At 44.4% G+C, this 22,690-nt stretch overlaps 1 protein-coding gene across 4 annotated transcripts in view; it reads right to left on the bottom strand.

Annotated features, from left to right (window-relative positions):
- CRACD (capping protein inhibiting regulator of actin dynamics) overlaps positions 1 to 22,690 on the bottom strand; it is a 240,523-nt gene that overhangs the window by 20,814 nt on the left and 197,019 nt on the right. For 2 of the 4 annotated variants that reach the window (XM_028505972.2, XM_036020852.1), the window contains one exon: positions 5,208 to 5,343. The exons of 1 other annotated variant lie outside the window; for it this stretch is intronic. In XM_028505972.2, the coding sequence (XP_028361773.1) occupies positions 5,208 to 5,327 (120 nt within the window). In that variant the 5' untranslated portion in view covers positions 5,328 to 5,343. Of the gene's footprint in view, positions 1 to 2,950; positions 2,973 to 5,207; positions 5,344 to 22,690 lie in introns of all 4 variants that reach the window. One more of the 4 variants, XM_028505970.2, reaches the window with a different exon arrangement.

The raw sequence follows: 22,690 nt of genomic DNA, 5'->3' as shown, positions 1-22,690 counted from the left end.
AGCCGATGGAGTTAGACAAGAGGACAACGTTACAGGCCCGTCTCACTCTGCTGCCCTGTGGGGAGGGGATGGGAACCTGGGAAGCAGGGGTGGGAATGGCTCCCAGCCCAGCCTCGGGTGTACCAGTTGGCCCTACTCTAGGAGTGTGGGCTGAGAGCTGAAAACTGCTAAATGCCTGGAGATGGAGACCTCCCGTAGTCAGGCTCCACCCTCTACTACTGCTCCTGAATGACTAAATGAGGGGGTTTCTTCTATATACAATGGAAAGAATAATTCTGTAACAAGCTTCCAGGGAGAACCTGGCCTAATGCTATCATGCCATTTAGTTAGGATTTTTGCCACCATCACAAAACAGAACGAATGTGCCGATATTTTACTTCATTAGGGCCTTTTCAGAATGCTGCTGTTGGTCCACCCTGATGCTTAGGGGACAGATGAGGATGTGGCAAAATGTCATCATGGTCTCCTAAAGATGGGATGGTAATCACGACTACCAATGGAAAAATGAAAGATAAAGTGGGGGGAAAAACAACAAAAAACAAAACTCTAAGTAAAGGGGAAATAAGGTCCATGGGACAAAGCTGGAAAATGGGAAGAGTAATGCAAAGAAGTGAAGTAGAATGCTAAAGACGAGAGATGAACAGAGAGGAAGGTGCAGGCTCAGAGGAAATGCATGCAGAGGAGATGCATGGAGAGGAAGAGTGGCCAGCCCAGGAAGAGCTGTGGGCCGGACTGGAGGTGCGGCAGCTGAAGGCTGGGTGGGGGGAGGAAGGATGTGTGGAAAGCAAAGGGCTGATTTATGTCACAGATATGTTCAATCTGGCAACAGAAACACATGCCGTTGCTGTTGTGCACGACAATGTGCACCTCTGTGAAACAGCTGATTTAAATTCCCTCCAGAGAAAATAAATTCAGGCTGGTAGCTACGGGCCTTAGGAGGAGGAAGTGGGATTGCGGGAGGGGAGGAATGAAGGGGAGGAACCAGGTCATCTAAGAAATGATAGCCACCTTTTAGGGACAGGGCTGCAAACTTCTGTCCAGACAAGGGACTGTCTTCACAGACACATCCTGCCACTATCAGAAAGGAGACCCTAAGTGGCCTGGGGACAGGACTCAGGGTTCAAGGCCATGGGGACTGATCCCTAGGCTCTTGAGGTCAAGGCTCCTGCACGTGCACATTTTCCCTTCTCCATGGTTCCCGCTCTGTCCAAATGCTTCCTTCGGCTGACGGGAAGAAGACTGGGCCCTCACCACACTCTGTGATTTACTGCCAATGAAAATGTTATTGCAAAAGCCTATTTGGCAGTCTCAGGTGTGTAAATTGAATACAGGGATAAATGTGGCTTTTTGGTGACTTTAATTCTGCCCATTATTCAAGCATTGTTATAGAGAAACTTTCATATAAGCAATCACTGAAAAAACAGATTGCTAAATGAACTTGCCCTTCAGTTTTCAGAGGAAAAAATAATTACTAAAAAAATGCTCATGGATCCTTATACACACGATTATAACCAGAGGGGAGAGTGAAAAGTTGTGCCTATATGGGGAGTCCATGCTGCTTGCAGCTATGAATGGTGTATCTGTTGAGACTGGAATGTGAGCTGAAAGGGACTATATTTTATTCATTCAAACTGGGCCATTTTGTCATAATATGGAATGCTGGGGAGTGATGCTATAGGAATGTGCATCCATATTTATGAGGCTTTTTTTGTGCTGTGGAAATTCCAAGCATGTCATATTCTGCAGCTCTCACACTGCCAGTCTTTAGAGTCCCCCAGATTTTTCATTCTTCAGACCATGTGTGAAAGAATAAAACAGAGGAAAAATAAAATTGCCACTTTCTTGAGTGAACTGCAGACACTCCCACAGTGAAAACACGTTGAAAAGCAAAAGAAAAGGCATATGGGTTGGAAGACAGCTACTCAGCGAGGAAGTGAGTAAGAGCAGGTATCTATTCTTCGTGTCCTCGACAGCAGCATGAGGTGTCCAAATCCTCAAGCACCTGACACTGGGGCATTTTCAAGTGAAATCCAGCTCAGCAGGAGACAGCAGCTACTGAGGATGGAGGTTTTTCCTCTTGAGCTAAATAGTTTGTGGATTAATACGCTAAGGACTTTCTGACAAAGGTGTGGTACAATTCTAAAAATTACCTGCAGGCTTAGACTGTGGCATTCCTGAGTTTTATCATGGGCTGGCAGATATTTCACAGCCTGGTCTGATCTAAAATAAACGGGTACCTCCCTGATCCATGCCCTGGGCGGCTGTGGGAAATGTCAAGGTCACTATAGTCCAAAGGCAATGAAGTGCACATCTTAACAAAGTTACTCATGCTATACCAGATGAACAGAGACTCGGTCGTTTGCCACAGAAATTTTTGCAGGTGGTAGGTTCACGTTATTCAGAAAAGTGTAGGCTTATTTATGCTGTGTTCAGTCACTCTGTACCCCACAGAGATATACTAACTGCTGTGCATGCAACAGACAAGTTTTAGCGGAGATGACTACATATGGCCACTAGGGGGCAACCTTTTCAAATACACTCATTACAGGCACAGTTCTGTGGGTTTCTGGGGGTTGGGAAGTTTCTTAAGTCAGAGAAAAATGTTTGTTTTGTTTTGTTCTAAATGGCATTTCAGTAGAAATCTCATTTCAAAGGAATGCCTTAATAATGGTGGCTAATCAGCTTGCTAGGACATTTACTGTCAAATAGGTTTTATCCATTACTTCTCTCTTTTTAAAATAAACATACACAGATACACAAAGACAATTTCAGACACTAAAAGAAAAACATACATGCCTCTGACATAACTAAACACCCTCATTCCATGCTGGAGTCTGCGAAGGGCGGTCTGTTATGCTGCTTACTAAGCATCAATACCAGCATAATGTCATGGAAAAATGCAAAGCATTCATGCAATTTAATAGAGTTAACTACTATTTCTACGACTTACCAGGAACATACTGCTTAGTCGACTGAAAAATAAAGCACAGTCTTTTGGGGATGATACAGTTATATCTTAAGTCACTCCAAAAATTACATTTTCTGATAATTTCCCTCTTCAAAGAGCAAAGCTTTTTATTTATTTTTAAAATAACTACAGAGCTGTAGGGAAGCTTACCAATCTGTCTCACAGAAACAAAATCAGGAAAACTTCATATGAACAGATATTGTCAAAAGAGAGCCCTCGAATTAGATAGTTACTCTGCTTTCCTCACAGTGTTAATAGAAAGAATTGTTGCTTCAGGGAAGTTGGTTGTTTTACATTTATTAATTATGAGATTGGATTCTCTAAAGCTGTGCCTTCTGTTCATGGGAATGACAGGCAGTCACACACCTTACTGAGTTTCTATATTTTCAATACTGTAGGATTACATATCACTTACCACTCCAAAGCCACCTCTTGGAGTGGCAGTGGCATGTGTTGTGATGTTACAGAGCAGGTATCACGTAAGATAACAGATTTTTAAAGAAGTCCTAGAAAGCCCTCCTAAAACACAGCTGTTTGGGGGACTGAAATCTGTAAGTCCCTCCTCTTAGAAAGCAGATGTTATAAGCCAGGGGTTCAGAGCTTCTGAGGAATAATATTCCAGGAATCAAAAGATTTCAAGATGAAAGGGTAATTTTTCAACCTGTGAGAAGTGACAGCTTGCTTTTTCTTCTGAGTCCATAGATAACAGCACAGCCAGCAAGCACAAGAGCGCAACCTGGTTCAGAAAAGCCAGCATTCGAGGGCAGTGCCTCGTTGGCTCTGGGACAGGACTGTGGCCTTGGGCAGTGGTGCCAGTAGGTGCCAAGATCTAGACAAGTTTGGGTGTGGTTCCAGGGTGCTGGCTATTTTCCTGCTTGCCATATGCTATGTTCAGCTGAGTGTGTGTGTGTGTGTGTGTGTGTGATTTGCAACAAAACACCGATCACAAAATACATAGCTAATGTTCGGTAGAAACAAGAACATTTCAGAAAAACAGAAAAATCTGAGTATAACCCTTTATCGTGTCAGCACCTACTCGAGCCAGCTGTTCCTTTCTTTGTCTTGCTCATTCACTCACTGGCTCACCCACTGCTGGAGACTAGAGACAGATGGAAGCCAGCGGACCAGAGTTCCCAGTTCCTAATTTGGATCGCCTCCAGGCACTCCTGTCTCAGAGAAGCGCCAGCTCAGGCACTTCTGCCGGGTGAGCGAGCTCTCCAAAGCAATCAAGCAAACAAACCTGCACAGTCAGATCCCAGGTGCCTTCACTCCCTTGCTCTCCCTGGAATCCCCATTTATCTGAATCACATTCACAAAAGAATTATTTTATTATACAGTTGAGCCTTAAACAATGCAGGCGTTAGGGGCACCAACCCCCGGGCAACTGAAAATCCACAACTTCCGGCTCACCCAAAACTTAACTACTAATAGCCTACTGTTGACCAGAATAGCTTTACCAAGAATGTAAACAGCTTATGAACACACATTTTGTCTGTTATATGTATCACATACTGTATTCTTACGATAAAGTACTCTAGAGAAAAGACACTGTTATTAAGAGAATCCTAAGGGAGAGAAAATATATTTGTAGTATTTATTGAAAAAAATCTGCATATAAGTGGACCCGTGCATTTCAAACCTGTGCTGCTCAAGGGTCAACTGTGTTTTCATTACTAAGGAGTTACCACCCGAGTCAATTTTTTTGTAGGAAAACTGCCCAGTTCTGCAGCCGGGACGGAGGGAAGTTAAGAGCTTCACGGCAGTGCTCTGAGCCAAGGGGGCTCAGGCAGAGGCAGATTTATAGCCACGGCTCCATTCACTGTCCAAGCAGGGAGCCCCAGAGAGTGAGCACTTGCTGTGCACCCCCTCCGCCGACAGCCAGCCTGTGCTTGGGGATCACGGCACCACTTTAGGGGCCAGGAACTCCTTCCTCCCATCCAAGTCATGGAGCTTGTCTCGCATACTTGTCCTCATGACGTCCACTTAAAAATGAGGGAACAGTTTGAGAGAAGAGGAGCGGGGCTGTGATGAAGGTGGGTGCAGTGGTGACAGGGCCCCTCTCACAGGTGGAGGGAAGGTGTAGAGAACTGACTCAGGTTCAAATAAGCAAAAATTCTCACCGGGAGCTCTCCCTGGACCTCCCCAAACATTACTCAAGGCCAAGCTGGGGGTTTCCCCCACTTCCCTCCATAGCCAGGCCCCCTCTCGGCTCTAACCTTCCAGTCTCAAGCTGTCTTACCTGAAGAGTTTTGACTTTGCCCAGGATGTTGTCCTGTGACATTGCTTGAACTGTCTGCTCACTTTCTGCTCCCCCATCAGGGATAAAAATACTGTCATGGGAAAACGCCCGGGTTCCCATAGAATAGTTGAAGGACCTGGAATGCAAACCATGTGCTTCATTTTATTAGGATGATAAAATTTCTTTTGGCAATTAGTTTCCTGCTCCTCCTGATTTGGGGGCTCCACCCACATCCCCAGTCTCGCCCAGCGCGTGTCCTTTACTGCTGCGGGTCAGCCAAGTGGCGGGGCAGATGGAGGGGCCCCACAGGGGTAAGGGAGCGTGTCTCCACCACCACCACCATGTGTTCGAGCCACTGGCTGAGAGCTCGGGCAGTTCTGTGTCTGCAGGGGACCCGGGACAAAAGGCCCTGCCGGACTTCTGACAGGGGGAGCCTTTCTCCTGATGAGCTGTCACCACCAGTTCTACCCCAGCAGGTCTTGCCACTCACCCCTTTTTAAGTGACATTCGGATCTAGAAGTATGAGGCAAGAGTTTCCTTCTTTCAGATTACAATCGAATTGGAAGAAAGATATATATATATCTAAAATGAGAAGCAGAATTTCGGATAGGGACTAGGGGAATAAAGAATCTCTCGAGACTCCATAGGAAACAGGAGAAAGGGCCATTCTGATGGGCTTCACGCACATTGGTCGGCTTCCTGGTGCAGGTGCCCAACTATTAACATGTCAGTTGGAGGCTTGGACTGCGCGAGAGGTCCGGACTTCTACCTGACAGGGAGGCACAGGCAGGCTGAACTGCAGGGAGAAGCAGCAGCAGCAGAAGCCAACTGGTCTGACCTGATCTGGGAAACAAACGTATTTCTGGGAAGGAAGACACATCCAGGCTTTTCGAGGGGCAAGCAGATTGCACACCCTCCCAAGGCGAGGGAGGCCCCTCCCCCAGGGTGGGCACACAGGCCTCACCCGGGGGTGACAGAGCACCACTGCTCCCTCTTCACGCCCCAGAAAGGTTGTACCGGTGACTGCCTGCAGGTTTCATCAGTGACCACGTGCCAAATGCAATGGGCCGAGGCCCAGCCGAGTCTAGGCTGAGTTGGGTAGACTGAGTACCAAATTTAATTTGCCAAATTACAGGCAGTATAGTTAAAAAAAAAAAAAAAAGGCCCACGCGGTTAAGAAACAAAAGGCTTGGATCCGAGCCTCCTGGCCATGTGATTTCAGGCAACAACAACAACGATGGTGACACCACCACCCTGTACACTTCGATGAACACACTGTGCCAAGTTTTACTTTCACCATCTCATCACCAGCAGCTGGCTGTGGATGACACTCAGGGGGCAAACAACCTTATCTTGAGTCATCCAACCGGCTGCTCTAAGTGGAGTGAGAAACTGAATTCAGATCTGGTGTCTCTGCTTAGTGGAAGGCCTTAGGGCATCCCTCCCACGAGTGATGCTCTTAATAGACTACGAGAAGTCTATACGCTAAGAAATCTATTTTATAGATGAGGAAACAGACTAAGGCTTAAAGACAGCAAGAGGCTTGCCATAAATTAAGTGACTGTGATTGCAGCGTGGATCTGTTTCTGGCCTCTGTCCCACTGGCCGACTTGTGTTGGTGCGCATGTTCTTTTCTTTTCTTTTCTTTTCTTTTCTTTTCTTTTCTTTTCTTTTCTTTTTTTTCTTTTCTTCTTTCTTTCTTTCTTTCTTTCTTTCTTTCTTTCTTTCTTTCTTTCTTTCTTTCTTTCTTCCTTTCAGCAATTATCCACACTATCTTAATTAGCAGAGCATTTTTTAAGTATAGAATGCTCTTTATTTTTGTTTTTTCTATTTTTTGAGATATAACTCAATAAAGTGCTAAAACCACAAGTATACAGCTTGATAAATTTTTACTCACGTATGCAACTGTGTAACCCCCACGAAGATCAAAATATAGCTATTTGCTTCACCCTGGAGGTTTCCTCGTGCTCTTTTCTAGACAAAAAAGTCCTTTACCGTTATTCTGGTAACCACTGTTCTGAGGTCCAACACCACAGATTACACTCTAGCTTGTTAACGAGCCTTGGTACTTAGTAGTTTAAGTTCTCCAGCTTTGATTTTATTTTTCAAGATGATTACCCTTATCTCTCTGTATTTCTACGATGAGGTTGCCTGTGACAAAGGACAAGTTTTGTTTCTTTATTTTTGATCTTACTTTTTTTGTTGGCCACATTGCATGAGCTAGGATCGTCGTAAAAAGCCGAACAGAAGAGGTGATGGCAGACTTTGTCATGTTCCTAAAATGGGCAAGAACACATTCACTATTTTACCATCAGTTACGATGTTGCCCCATAGAATTTCTGTAGATTATAGTGCTGCTTCTTTGAAAAGACGGGTAGTCTAGCTTTTATTTATAGCTGATTTTAAGATGTTATTCTTTCTCATTGCTTTCCAGCAGTTGTGGGTAGGTGTGTAATTCTTCAGACTTACTCAGGCGGGGGTGTATAACACTTCTTAAACCTGTGGCTTGGTGTCTTTCCTCAGTTCTGGAAAACTCTCAGCCATTACCTACTTGAATATTGCTTCTGCCCCATTTTTCCTTTATTCCCCCTCTGACTCTTCACTGTTAGAACCTTTCATCATGAGCCATACGTCTATGCTGGTTTCTGTATCTGTCATTCTTTTTACTTAATGTGATTCAGTCTGGATTTTTCTACCAACTTAGCCTTCAGCTCATTGATTCCCTTTTGTTGTGTGCAGTCTGCTGTTAAAACTACCAACTGAGTTCTTAATTTCAGTAGTGTTTTTCAGATATAAAATTTCCATTTGACTCTTTTTTAATAGATTCTGATTCTCTGGTGAAATTCTCCATCTTGCCAACTATTTTTGGAATATATTAATCACAATTATTTAAAAGTCTCTGTCTGAAACTGTAGTATCTTAGGCCCCTTTGGGTATATTTGTATTCTCTTGTTTTCCTCCTAATCTCCTTCTTAGCTGCCTAGTAAGTTTTTAATTGAATTCCCCACATCATGCATGAAAAATTGTACAGGCTGGGTTGTTTTCTTCTTCCAGAGAGGATTCACTGGCTTTTCTAGCTGACCTCAACCCAATGACCTCAATCCAATAGGGGACTGAACTCATCATCAAGGCTGGTTAGCAACTCTGTCAGGCCCAGACGACCTCTACTTTGTCCCCTCTTCTAGGGGGTAGGTCTCCTGGAGCCTCAGCTAAGGACCTGGGTTATTTCCTGAGGTCCTCCTCCTTGGTGGGCCCCAAAGCCCACTTTTTGTCTTTCCAGTACCACTGACTGCCCCAAACCTTTCAGCCCCTAACCTGTGCTGCTTTATCAACAAATGCCTCAAAATAGTTGTTGTCCAGGGTTATGTTCATTCTTCTGGTCTTGTCTTGGGGATTTTAGTGCCTCAAGTCGTAGTTGTCGGGGCTGCCTCCATCTCTACCTCTAACTTTCCTGTTGCCGGCCCCATGAGAGGGCCTGCAGCGCTGCTGCCCCCTCCACCCTTGAGAGTCACCCTCAGCCGGAGTCAACTAACGCCCACAGGAGAGAAGCCATATGCAGTTGGGCTCAACGCAATGGGCTTCGTTTCTCTCTAGGATCTCATCGCTCAAGTCTGGTTCCTCAGCAGCAATCCGATGCCTTCAAACAGATGTCTTTAATATTCTATCTGTTTTTCCCAGTTGTTCTTGGTGGGAGCACTGATATGCTCCAAGCTACTTCATTACAGCCTTAAGTGAAAGGGACTGAATACCTTTTTGGCATCTATAAAATTTCTACACATTAGAACATACTTGTTGATATGGCCATTGCTCTTAGGAGGATTACTTTGCAAAGTGACCCAAAATATTTGTACCTTTTTCTCCTAATATCTGGTTTTTGTCCCATTTTAAAAAGAAAGAGTGGAGGAGTATGGTTATTGGTTTATTAATTACAAGAATGAGCAATCTTTTTCTAATAATCCAGTTTCCACAATGCAAATCAACATTAGATGCTTGTCAATTTGGTTAATGTAAATTTGTTTGGTAATCATGGTTACCAGTTCTGGCTCCAAACAGCCCCACAACACAGTTCACTTCCTAGCCTCTGAAGGGAAAGCTGAGACAAAGAGTGGGAGGAAACGTTGCCCCAAGTTCCAGAGTCTGAGGCAGGGCTGGAACTGAAGCTGGATAGTCCACGTGCGGAGATCTCAGTGTGAAACTATGTTCTCAGAACGCAAAACTTGGCGGAGTCACGCTCCTTACCCAGCTGGGGACTGCAGATTACATGGTTGGGAGGTGAAGGGGTAAGTCACCACAAATTGTACCTTGGCAGAGTCCATCCGGACTTCTTCATCCTTGACATTTAAAGATCTTTCACAGTCGACTACAAAGCAGGCCTATCCTCCCTCTTCCTTTTACTGTGAGGGAGCCAAGAGACGAGGGGCCTCAGAGCCTCGGAGCCTTGGGGCCACCACCCTCCCTCAGATGCGATGTGCTGTCGAGGGAGAGCCGGGCCTTGCTGCCTGGGAACCTTCTCTTTTGATGCTGAGAACACGGAGCAGCCTCTTGATCATGAGAACAGGTGTACAGAGACCTCTAAAATCCCCCAGATTTTAAACTTCTGACCAGAGGGTTGTTGATACAGTCAACGAATGGTCATTTTCATTTAACTAAGATCTGAAGTCAAATGAGAGCATACATGATAAAAGCAAACTCTGGAAGAAGAAGAAGAAGAAGAGAGGCCCACTCGGGAAACTAAGAATAACACTGGTCTCTGAGTAGCTGTGTTTATAAACTGAGAATGGAACCACAGGCGTGACTTACAGAGGCCAGAAAAGTGGTCCCTTCAGACGTGGAGTCCAGGCAGCAGAAGTTCCCGGGGAATTACGGACGGAGGGGAGCACTGGCTAAGCTCCTGTAACTCTCGTTTCCATATTCGTGTCCTGGCTGTGCTGTTGTTGTCATTGATATTACTGCTACTGGCAGAGAGGTGTGGATTCCAAACATCTAATCAGAGGCTTCTCATCAGCCCAAAGACACCAGCCTTCGGTGTTTCCCCTCTGCTCTTCACGGGCTCCTGTGGTTGCCTTTCCAAAGGCACAGGAGCCCGTTGGATGGTCCAACGGCCGGAGGCTACTATCCGGCTTTAACAGTGACTTTCGGCAACAGTCTACCTGACAGCCAAACTACACTCTTTTCTTTTCCCACGTGTCCCCAGCAACACACTGGAGCCCACTACCTGACTGTCCCATGGTCTCTGCAAATACAACATGACAAAACCAAACTCATCCGTGTTTCCCACAAAACTCACATCTTTCTTATTTCCTCGTTACTATCACCCCGCAGGCTTTGGGCTACGCTATTTTCTAAATGAGGTCAGACTGAGGTTAAGGGAACAGTGTAGTGAAAGGACCTTAACAGGCAACATCATTTGTTCTTTCACATTCAAAAATCCTTCAAAAACAAAGTAGGATTGCAACTCCTCAGCTCCTGGCCCACTCTGAGCCTGCCCTCGGTTCTTCTGGGCCACGGTCCTCTGTGACTGCGCTTGGGGCCCAGGTTGCTGATCTCCAAATCCCTAGTAGGTGTCTGCAAGGCAACTGGCGCAAGAGGGAGAGCTGCTGGTCCAGAGCAGCATCTCCTACAACAGATGACAGTCGTCACATAGCCAGTGTCACTGCCGACTCTGTGGGCTCTCTGTCATCATGGAGTCCAAGACTTGAACCCTTAGAGGTGAAGACAAGGCCCAGGAAGGGGAAGAGGCATGATCAATTCACATGATCAAGGCAGAACCCAAACCAGGATCAGGCTCTGCCCTCACAGCTGACAGTCTTCCATGTTAACAGCGCTCACAGATGTGTGGATTTCTTGGGGACGAAAATGTTATGTGAACAGCAGCTGCTGGACCACGAGAAGGCGGTGACGTTAAGAGAGTCCCAGTTCACCCAAATTGCAAATCTTATACAAAAGAAGGCAAACCCATGTTATTGCTTAAACACCAAATCTGTCAATGCCAAATAGGATTCCAGCATCCATGAATTTTTTTCACATTTACATAATATTGACTGATATATTTTTATTGTGGTAAAATATAGCTAACATAAAATTTACCATTTTAATTCTTTTTAAGTGTACAGTTTAGCACCATTAGGTACCTTCATATTGTTCTACAGCTGTTTCTACCATCCATCATCCCAAACTGAAACTCCACACTCACTCCACAGTAACTCTTCATCCTCCTTCTCCCTAGTCCCTATAACCACTATTCTCCTTTCTGTCTTTATGAATTTGACTATTCCATGTACCTTATATAAGTGGAATCATAATATAATTGTCCTTTTGTGTCTGGCTTATTTCACTTAGCATAATACCCTCAAGGTTCATCTGTGTGGTAGCATGTGTCAGAATTCCATTCCTTTTTAAGGCTGAATAATATTCCATTGCATGTATATAGCACATTTCATTTATTCATTCATCTGTTGAGGGGCCTTTTAGTTGTTTCTATCTTTTGGCTATTGTGAATAATGCTGCTGTGAACATTGGTATGTTAATGAAGATTTGAAAAATGCATGAATGTAGCATTATGACTCACAACTAGGTGTAGACATGACTAAAAGACACTACAATACACTACACACTAATGCACAGTAAGTACGTGTCCCATAAGTCCTCATTCCACACCAAAGATCTGACGTCACTTCCATATCCTCTACCTGAATTAAACAGTGACTCTCCAGAAAGATTAGTAGAGTCTACACCATAAGAGAAGGAAAAGGAGAATGAGGAGGAAGAGAAAGAAGAAAAGAAGGAGGGAGGTGGTGGGAGATGGAGAAAAATGAGAAGAAGAGAGAGGGAGAAGAGGAAGAGGATTCCTTCATGTTTGCCTGAAGTCATGAGAAATTTTGAGGTGCAATGCTTGAAAAGCTGATCCTGGTGTCTGATTCACAGAGCAACAGCCCCTGGGTTCCATCCCGACCCCTCCCACCACAGAAGGTTTAAACACCATGAACAGGATCTCTTAACAGGAGACCAGAAGCTTCTAATTCTAAGAGAAGGTGTGTTCTAGTAGCACTAAGATTGACTTGGAGTGGCTTAGGGGTCCTACATTGTATTACATTTAAGCCCTGGCACCTAAGTCATTATGGTGTTGGAAGAACAGGAAGAAAGAGATGCTACTGCTTCTCCCCTACTCCACCTCCTTCCCTTTCCCATAACCAAGGGCAGCTGCACTGACTGTCATAATTCTGCCTAGAAGTGCTAAGAAGCTGCTTAATCAATAACGTGGTATGGTATATGTGGGCACACTGTGGCAGCACATAGACCAAGATGCAGGGTTGTTTTGAATGGCCTTAAAAGTTGTGAATGATTTCGGAAAACTCAGCTGAGGCCTGGATGGGTTACCCCACTGTGCTCTAATACATACAAGGTCTGTCCAGAAAAGTCCAGCCATTGTCAATATAATGAGAACGGTTTGCACAACATCAATGTAACCGGGCAGCCAAAGAGAGTTGAATGGAATGTGCATGAGTGAACAATGATTACTTTACTTTACAAGTCAGTGGGGGCAGTAGATGCCATTGAGTGAGTATGTGTACTGTGTGGCTGTTGCATTCAAATGACTGAGTGGGTAGAGCAACATATATGCATCAAATTTTGCATTAAGCTTGAACATTCCTCTGCAGAAACAATTCGGATGATTCAGAAGGCTTTCAGGGATGATGCAGTGAGTGGCAACACAAATAAAAGTGTGGCACAAATGCTTCAAAGATGGTTGAGAATCTGTTGAAAGTGATCCATGCTCTGGAAGGCCTGCACTGAGCAGAACACCCGAGAATGTTGAACGTGAACAGGCTGCAGTCAACAAAGACTGATGACTGACAGTGTGAGAACTAGGAGATTCCAAAAACTACTGTGTCTGAGATCCTGTGACACAGGATCCTGGCATGAAACATGTCACGGTAGTCTGTTTGTGGCTTCTGCTACCACAGAAGAAGGAACATCTTGCTGCAGTTGCTAATGGATTGATTCAAACCACTACCAATGAACCAGGTTTCCTCAAGAAGATCATAACCAGAGATGAATTGTTGGTCTATGACTATGATCCAGAAACAAAGGCCCAGTCATCCCAATGCAAGTCTCCTGGTTCTCCACGCCTAGAGAAGGCACGGCAAAATCACAGCAAGATCAAGACCATGTTAACGTGTTCTTTGATTGAGAAGGCGCTGTCCATCACTAGTATGCCTTTCTAGGCCAAACAATCAATAAGGAGTACTACCTCAATGTTCTTCATCAGTTGAGAGATGTCATATGACAAAAATGGTCACAGTTGTGGGCAACTGGTGATCGGCAGCTTCATCACGACAACATGCCTACTCATGCATCATGTCTTATGCAGAGTTTTTCTGAGAAACGTCAAATCACCCAGGTGACTCAGAACCCCTACAGCCTGGATTTGGTGCCCTGTGACTTCTGGCTTTTCCCAAAATTAAAATCACCTTTGAAAGGGAAGAGATTTCAGACCATTGATGAGATTCAGGAAAATGTGACAGGGCAGCTGATGGCGATAACATCAAAGAATTTTGCAGTGTTTTGAACAGTGGAACAGACACTGGGAGAACTGTGTGAGGTCCCAAGGCACCTACTTTGAAGGGGACTGAGATGTCATTGTCCTATGTACAGTGTTTCTTCTTCAATAAATGCCTGTGTTTTTCATGTTACATGGCTGGATACTTTCTGGACATGCCTCACAGGCTGGATTATGACGCTAATGACCTTGCCAAAAGCAATATAAAGGTCACACTTTTTATGTTTTGCTCAGAGGAGGTTTTTACTTTCATTACTATTTTTTATGTTGAAAGTATTTAAGACTTACACAAACACTGCGAGTGTGGTGTGATGAGCCTGTTGTTTTCCTAGACCACTGAGAGTAAGTTGCTGGCACGATGCTCTGACCCCTGAGCCAGGCAGGCAGTAGAGGCTCACACAGTTTGTTCTTAAATACATAGGAAGACGTGAGTGAAAAACCTCAGGAAAAGTGGGGGGGCTTCTGAGGGCAGTGGAGGGCCAGTGAGTGTGCCATTGTCCCTGTTGCCTGGGTTTCACCTCCAGCCTCCTGTAAGATGATAGACACCTGTAGGTGATCTCCACCTGAAGTCCTCTCCACTTCTGCTCTCTCTAACCATCTGTTAACCTTAAAGCAGCGAATTTGCTAGCTCAGAAACCTCCAGTGGTTCCCTTTTGCCTAAATCCTACCAGGTGAAGCTGCAATAGTTGCTTAACATTTAAGGCTCTTCATGGTGGGGCCCTAAACTCCTCTGGCCAGGCCTTGGCTCCTCATTTGTGAATAAGGATGGCAAGAAGACCTACCTCATGGAGCTTTTTTGAGAGTTCAATGAGCAGTGTAAGTGCTCATGTAAGTGTTACCCGTTGTTATCAAATGTTCGCCTACTTCAAACCCAACCACTCAGTTCCCCAAATATCCTCTCTGGGCTCTATCAGCTCTTCCTGTCCAGGGACAGCCCAAGGCCAATCTCTCAGTTCAGGTCCTACTCACTCTTCGAGGTCCCGCTCAAACTTATCAACTCCACACAGCCTTTCCTGCTTCCTTGGGAGAAAGGGGTCATGTACCAAAGATGCATGGACAAGGACAGGGGGGTGGGGATTATCTTTGAGAGTGGGGGGTTGAACAGGGCAGGGGAGAGCAATGGGGGGAAAGGAGACAACTGTAACTGAACAGTAGTTAAAAGAAAAAGAAAAGGGTCTCTTTTTTCACTGAGAGCGCTATGCACGTATCTCTTGCTGTTTTACGTTACGCTGACTATAATCATCCCTTAAATGAGAGGGGGAATAAAAGTGCTCTGGTATTATAAAGAGCTACACAGATGCGATTCCAATAATTACGGTATCTTCTTATCTCCACCGCAGTCCTATGAGTTGCACGATGGCAGGGATCACACGTATTATCTTTGTTTCTCAAAAGGTACTTTACACGATAAATTTTTGAGTAAACTTTTTCAATGGATGAAGAAATGATTAATATTGTAGGGTGGGTAGTTTGTCAGCTGGGTTCCCCATGGAGAGGTCTCTGAGGGAATGCAAAGCATGATGCAAACATGCTGAGGGGGGAGGGGGATATTCCCAGGCCATGGGCCTCTTTCTGGGAGGGGAGGCCTACAAAGGACGCCACTGTGGAAAGGTCTGGAAAGCCAGTGGATGGCAATTCAGGAGGATGTTCAGCATCTCTTTTTTAAAGGTTCCTTCTGAGCTTTCTTTTCAACTCAAACCAGGAAATTGCTCCAGGCTTTGCTTCCCACCTTCTGTTTCAAACCTCCCTCTCACCAAGTTTCCCTGGTTTCATTCTGCCTCAGTTACAGTTCTTAGCCACAAACGACAGAAACTATGTCTAACTCAACCAAAAGAAAATTTACTGGAAGAACAGCAGAGAAGCCGCTGACGAGGCTTGGGAAAAGACAGGACTGAAGAGAACTCTAGAAGCCTAGACATCAGGGCCCACAGCAGTCGTCACTGGGCAGAAAGAGCCTGGCTCCAAAAGGCTCTCCTAGTTATCTCCCTTACCTCCTCCATCCCCCTGCCAAGTCAAAGCCCAGGAAGGAGAGACTGATTGGCTAGGCTAGGGGTCACGTGCTCATGCCAGGCTGTAGTGGGACAGGGAGTGGCCCTTTTGGCATCTGTCATAGGAAGCTGGTACTATGTCCTATCAGCGGTAGATACAGCAAGACAAGCTTGATTCCCTGAAAGGAAATTTGGGTGCTATTGAGAAGGGGAACTAGATGCTCACAGCTCAATTACCCAAAACAGCCATCACACTGTGCTTTTGGAACTGTGGCTTGATTCTCCTTTCCAACCTAGCCCATTTGATGGACAACTAGGAGTGTAGCTCTCTGGTGTTTCAATTCTACTTCGCTTTCAAGAGGTTGCCCCTCTTCCCTGGTGGCATGTGATGCTGCCTGAGAGCAAAGGGTGCCACACTCCATGCTACTGGGATGCCCGAGCCCAGGTCCAGTGTCCAAGGCCACGCTTATCCACAGAAGTGCTTGAGATCAGACAGGGTGCTTGATGGCCTGTGGCCTAGAGCTCAGTGCACGAGAAGGTCACAGTAGAGAGAAGGTGAGAAGCAAAGCAAAGCAAACGAAGTCAGCCCTGTAGTCACGCTGTTCCATCCCTCACCCATGGCACACTTAGTGCTAAGGAGAGCAGGGAGGAGTCGAGAAGAGCCAGGTCCATGTTAAGTTCTCTCATCTGGAACTAATGTCTGCAGCAGGGCCTGGTGTGAGAGGAACAATGGAAAACTGGGGAGGCGTTCCTTGGAAAGTTCTCCTCATTCACAAACCATGACACAAGACAGGGACAGTCCCCTTTCTATCACTGGTTTTTGTCATCTGCATGTGATACCTGGAACTGTGTTGAAGATACTAGTTGTGTTTTCTATTATAGCTGAGATCATCCTCCCTGACACAGCCTTCTAGCCACTAGTCTAGGTGCTGGGCACATTCTAAGGCTCACTGACATCATCTAACCTTGGAGCTTAAAAAGGGACATTCTCTCCACCCAAAGAAGGAGAAGCTTTTGGCAGCTGCATAGTTAACATGTGTCTCAGGTCAGTCCCCCTCCTCCTCCTTATTCTTTGCCTTCTTTTTTTTTTTTTTTTGGACAAGTATCATATAATTTGGGGCCATAGATATTGGGTAATTACCACAGCAATGATTAGGGATTCACTTCAGGAATAAGGAAATATAATTATAGTCCCGTTGCAGCTTGTTTCCATGACAACAGGGGCAACTGCAATTGATCAGCAGTTTTCTTTCTAAACAGATCCGTGAGTCTCATTCAAATGAAATGCTGAACAGCAATTAACTAGCCTCATCAAACAAACTAGAATTGCTGGAAGAGACTGGAGTCAGATTATATTTTGTGTGGCATCTTGGAGTCTCACCCCCCAACTTGAGTATTCTATGAATTTATATGGTACCCCCTAGGCTATAGAGTACCCAATTACCTAATATAATTACAGTAGAAACATCATAAAAATTCAAGGAAGAGGAGAAAAGTTTAGAATCTTAAAACACAGACACTTAGAACTGGAAGTCCAAGGTTCATCTACTCCAGCCTCTCGGTCTAGACCTGCATCACACAGAACGAGCAATCAGTAGGGACTCTGGGGGCCTCAAATTAACTCTCCCACTCCTCAGTTGCCCCACCTGGAGAAAGATCTTTTCATACACATTTTTACCCATCATCGGAATCAGCTGGGTCTTGTTCTGCACTCTGGAGGTAGAAAACTACCGTATTTTGCTGTGTATAATGTGCACCCAAGTTTTTGTGCACATTATACACGGATTATGGTACCCATGGTGTGTACTCATTATACCCATGTATAATGGACACCCTTATTTTTCCCTCAAAAATTTGGGCAACTAAGTGCATATTATATATGGCAAAGTATGGTAGTTATTAACCTCCCCTTTATCTCAGTAATAATATTACCCTGTATTTGTAAAGTGCTATCTTAGAGCAGATAGTATAATGCCACATGCATTTTTTTTGTCCTCATAATAATCCTGGGAGATAGCATATCCATGTAACAGATAAAGGAGCTGGCTTGGCGAAGGGCACACAGCTCATGAGTGAAAGCACCACATTCAAAAGAGGACCCTAGCCCCTGATCTGTTCTCTCCCACAAATTGTGTCTCCAATAACTGCTGTAACCGATTCATCAACTTTCTTCCCCGCCAGACTTATTCAGCCCAGCTTTATTAATGCCCCTGCTTTGTACCCAATTTTTATTCATTTAGTGGTTTTTGTACCTCTTTTCTAATCCCTGTTCAATTTCAGCACATGCCAAGTTCCTATGGGCACAGGATAAATGACCAAGTAAAACAAGTCTTTCCCGACTTCATCTTCTGCAATGCAGAAGGCCCAGCGGCCCAAGGCACATGCTGGTAATGCTTGGGAGGCCTGAGCTTCACTCTCAGTTCATTACCCCAGCTGTGTAATCTCCCTTTTCCAGCAGGTCAGAGGCACAGTGATGCTCTTCACCACAGTGAGAAGCTGAAGGATAAATCAGACGTACAAGGACTTGTCTAATGCGAAGAGTCCAGTGGTAAAAAGAACAGTATTCACGTACTCATTCATGGAACAAATAATAAATGAACGCCTGCTGTGTGCCAGGCGCCATTCTGGAGGCAGCAGTGAAAGGCCAGTTATGCAGGCCTATCCTTCGGGAAAGGGAAAGGCAGCTGTGAGAACAATGGTGGTGGTGGGCCTCACCTAGGCCGGGGGGTCAGAGAAAGCATGCTCTCCTGAGGAAGGCACCTTTGTACAAAAGAATGATGAAGGGGAATTAGCTGGAGGAGGAATGTAAGGATGGGGCATGGGGTTGTTCCAGACAAAAGGATTGCCACGTGCAAAATCAGCGGGCTTGGATTCTAGTCCCACTTCTAACACTAACACCACTGTGATCTCGTTGTGCCTCAGTTTCCCCATTTGTAAAGTGAAGGTAGTAGAGTAGGACTAAAAATTACTTTAAACCTTTAACATTAATATGTATGTATGTGTGTCGACTAAATAAGTGCATCATGTAAGTAGAGAGCAGGATTTATATTAGCTTTTGGGGGTGGTGGTGTGCATGGGGTCAGCTGGAGCCATATAGTTTAAGTGGGCAGTTTTGAACATGACCTGTGTTCTCTTTCCCCATCTCCTCTCCCCCACGAAGTCCCCACCCCCACCCCACCACACAGGGGCTCAAAACCTCAAGCAAACAGGACCAGCTGTTGGCCCTTCCGAGCTGGCCTGCTCTACTCCGCTACGATGTCCTGCTTCAAAGTGATCCCCTCTGGTTCATCCTAAATTTCAAATTCCTATTTTAGGGTTTTAGGGGAGGAAAATAAGCCCCTACGCTTCCCTGCCAGCATGAACTTATCGCCTCAGCCAGACATGACCTTTTCAATGCCGCCTTCATTCCCTTTTTAAGAACGTCTTCATTGAGAGCCACATCCATCAAATTCAGCCTTTTAAAAGTACACTTCAGTGATTTTCAGTCTATTCAAAGAATTGTGTGACCATCAGCCCCACCTAAGTTGAGAAGATTTTTATCACCCCCGCAAGAAACCCCATGCCTGGCAACCACGAATCTTTCTGTCTCTACAAACATGCCTATTTGGTATTTGTATGAATGGAATCATATAACAGGTGGTCATTTTTAACTGGCATCTTTCAATTAGCAGAATGTTTTCAAAGTTTATTCATGTCATAACATAGGTTAGTATTTCATTATTTTTGTTCCCAAATAATATCTCTTGATGGACATTTGGACTCGTTCAGCTCTTTAGCTATTATGAATAATGCTGCTATGAACATTTCTGTACAAGTCTTTGGGTGGACAAATGCTTTCATTTCTTTTGGGTTCACATGTAGGAGTCGAATTGCTGGGTCACATGGTAACGCTACATTTACTGTTTTGAGGACCTGTCAAACTGTTTCCCAAGGCAGCTGCGCCGTTTTCCGCTGCCACCAGCAATGCCTGAGGGTTCCAGTTTCTCCACCTCCTCACCAGTGCTTGTTGTTGTTGCTTTTTTATTACAGCCTTCCTAATGGGTGTGATGTGATACCTCATTGTGGCTTTGATGTGCCTTTCTCTGATGGCTACTGATGCTGAGCAAGTGTGTTAATGAATATTTTTATATCTCTGGAGAAATGTCTATACAAATCCTTTGCTCATTTTTAAAACTGCTCTTTTTTTGGATCTTTTTATATTGTTATAAGAGTACTTTACTTATTCTGAATATAGTCTTATCAGATAAGTGTTATAAAAATGTTTTCTTCCATTCGGAGAACTGTCTTTTCACTTTCTTGATGGTATTACAGCACAAAGGGTATTTTTTCATTAACTCTACTGGAGTGACATCGGCTAGTACAGGTTTCAAGTGTACATTTCCGTGACACGTGACCTGCGCATTGCGTCGTGTGCCCACCACCCAAAGTCAGATCACCTTCCAAAATAACTTCCAAGAAAATTTATTTTTGGTGAAGACCAATTTATCGATTTTTCTTTTTTCACTTATGCTTTTTGGTACCTAAGAAATCATTGCCTAATCTCTAGGGTTATGGATTTACTCCCTTGTTTTCTCACGAGTTTCATAATTTTACATCTTCCATTTAGATCTGCTACCCACTTGGAGTTCGTTTTTGTGACTGGTATAAGAAAGGGGTCCAAATTTATTCTCTTGCACGTGGCTGTCCATTGTCCCAGCACCATTGGTTCAAGTTCTGTTATTGAAAATCGTCTGACCACGACATATAAGGCTTTATTTCTGGACTCTCTCAAATCCATTGATCTATGTAGCCAGTACCACATTGTGCTGATGACTGTAGTTGTGTAGCAAGTTTTTAACTCAGAAAATGTGAGCCCTTCAAGATAGCTCCAGCTATTCTGGGTCCCTTGCATTTCCATATGAATTTTAGAAGACTCTTGTCAACTTCTACAGAAAAGGCAGGTACATTTTGTCAGGGATTGCAATGAATCTGTAGGTCGATTTGGGGAGTACTGCCATCTTCACATTATGTTCTCTTATCCATAAATATGGGATGTCTTTCCATCTATTTGGAACTTCTTAAATTCCTTTTATTTTTGAGTATGTGCTTAAGTAACTTATTTATTGGGGTAACACTGGTTAATAAAATTATATAGGTTTCAAGCACACAATTCCTAATACATCACTCATACACTGCACTGTGTGTCTGCCATCCAAAGCCAAGCCCCCTGTCACTGTTTATCCCCCCGTACCCTCTTCCACATCCCCCACCCCTCCCTCCTGCAGCCACCATACTGCTGTCTATGTTCACGAGTCCCCTTTTACTTTTTTGCTCAGTCCCTTCACTTTTTTCACCCAGCCATGCAACCCACCTCCCCTCTGACAGCTTTCAGTCTGTTGTCTCTATCTATGAATCTGTTTCTATTTTGTCTGTTTATTTTGTTCATTAGATTCCACACATAAGTGAAATCATATGGTATCTGTCCTTCTCTAATTGGCTCACTTCACGCAGCATAACATTTTTCAGGTTCATCCATGCCATCATAAAAGGCAAGACTCCCCTCTTTTTTAAGGCAAAGTAGTATTCCATTGCATAAACTCACCCCAACTCCCCTACCCACTGATGGGCACCAGGGCTGCCCCCGAATCCTGGCTGTTGTAAGTAACACTGCAATGGATATTGGTATCATCACTGTGCTTCTTTAACTTCTTTCAATGATATTGTGACATTTCTGGGGAATAGGCCTTACATTTCATTTGTTAAATTTATTCCTAGGTAGTTTATTCCATTTGATGCTATTGTAAATGATATTGTTTTCCTATGTTCATTTTTGGATTGTTCATTGCTAGTGTGCAGAAATATCACCAAAATACAACAATTCCCATCTTGTATCCTGTAACCTTGACCGCCCTTGCTTGTTAGTCCAATAGTTATTTTCGTGGACTCTTTAGGGCTTCCTACATATAAGGTTGTGGCATCTGCAAACAGAGATACTTTTACTTTTTCTTTGGCAAGACTGATGGTTTTTATTTCTTTTTCTTGCCTAATTGTCCCAGATTTAACCTGTGCTATAGTGCAATACAGTATTGAGTAAACACCTTGTCTTGTTCCTGATCTTGAGGAGAACACAGTTATTCCTTCACCATTAAGTAAGATATCAGCTGTGGATTTTTTGAAGTTGCCCTTTATTAAGCTAAAGAAGTTCCCTTTGATTCTATTCAGGTGCTTTTATTATGTGAGGATATTGGCTTCTGTCGAATGTTTTTTCTGCTTCTCTTGAGATGATCATGTGTTTTGTTCTTTATTGTATTGATATGGTGTATTAATATTGAAGGATTTTTGTACATTAAATTAATCTTGCACTCCTGGGCTAAACCCCACTTGATCATGGTGTATAATTCATCTGAATTCAGCTTGCTAGTATTTTGTTGAGGATTTTTATGTCTATATTCATAAGCGATACTGATCTGTAGCCATTTGTCTTTGCCCAGTTTTTGTGTTAGGGTAACACTGGCTTCATAGAGAGAGTTGGAAAGTTCCCTCCTATTCTATTTGCCATAGTCATTCTTGTGTGGAAGTCTCTGCTCCTGCCATTCCAGATCTGAAATGCCTGTGCCTTGTGTCTTAGCTGCTCCAAACCCTGCCCATCCTCTGGAGCCAGCTCCAGGGCTCCCCACTCTGGACCCCTCCCTGACAGCTGCAGTCCCAGAGCAAGCTCACCCTCATGGAGCTCCTTCAGTTCTCACTGTGGCATAGAGCTGATGCTCACTAGACAGCGCTGTAGCTGTGCGTGACATAGTGGACGCTGGGTGTGAGACAGAAAACTGCACGCAGGACAAGAGCCCCAGTGAGTAGGAGAGCCCCAGTCAGGTAGCAACAAGCAGGAAGACAAACACCCGAGTCTGGTGACTCAGGACCAGCAGGACAACTCAGGGCCACGTAACTAGCTTCTCTAG

Source organism: Phyllostomus discolor, chromosome 1 (assembly GCF_004126475.2).
Source record: "Phyllostomus discolor isolate MPI-MPIP mPhyDis1 chromosome 1, mPhyDis1.pri.v3, whole genome shotgun sequence".
NCBI classification, from domain to species: domain Eukaryota; kingdom Metazoa; phylum Chordata; class Mammalia; order Chiroptera; family Phyllostomidae; genus Phyllostomus; species Phyllostomus discolor.
The sequence above is the reverse complement of the archived record's forward strand: the minus strand, read 5'-3'. Positions and strand labels throughout refer to the sequence as shown.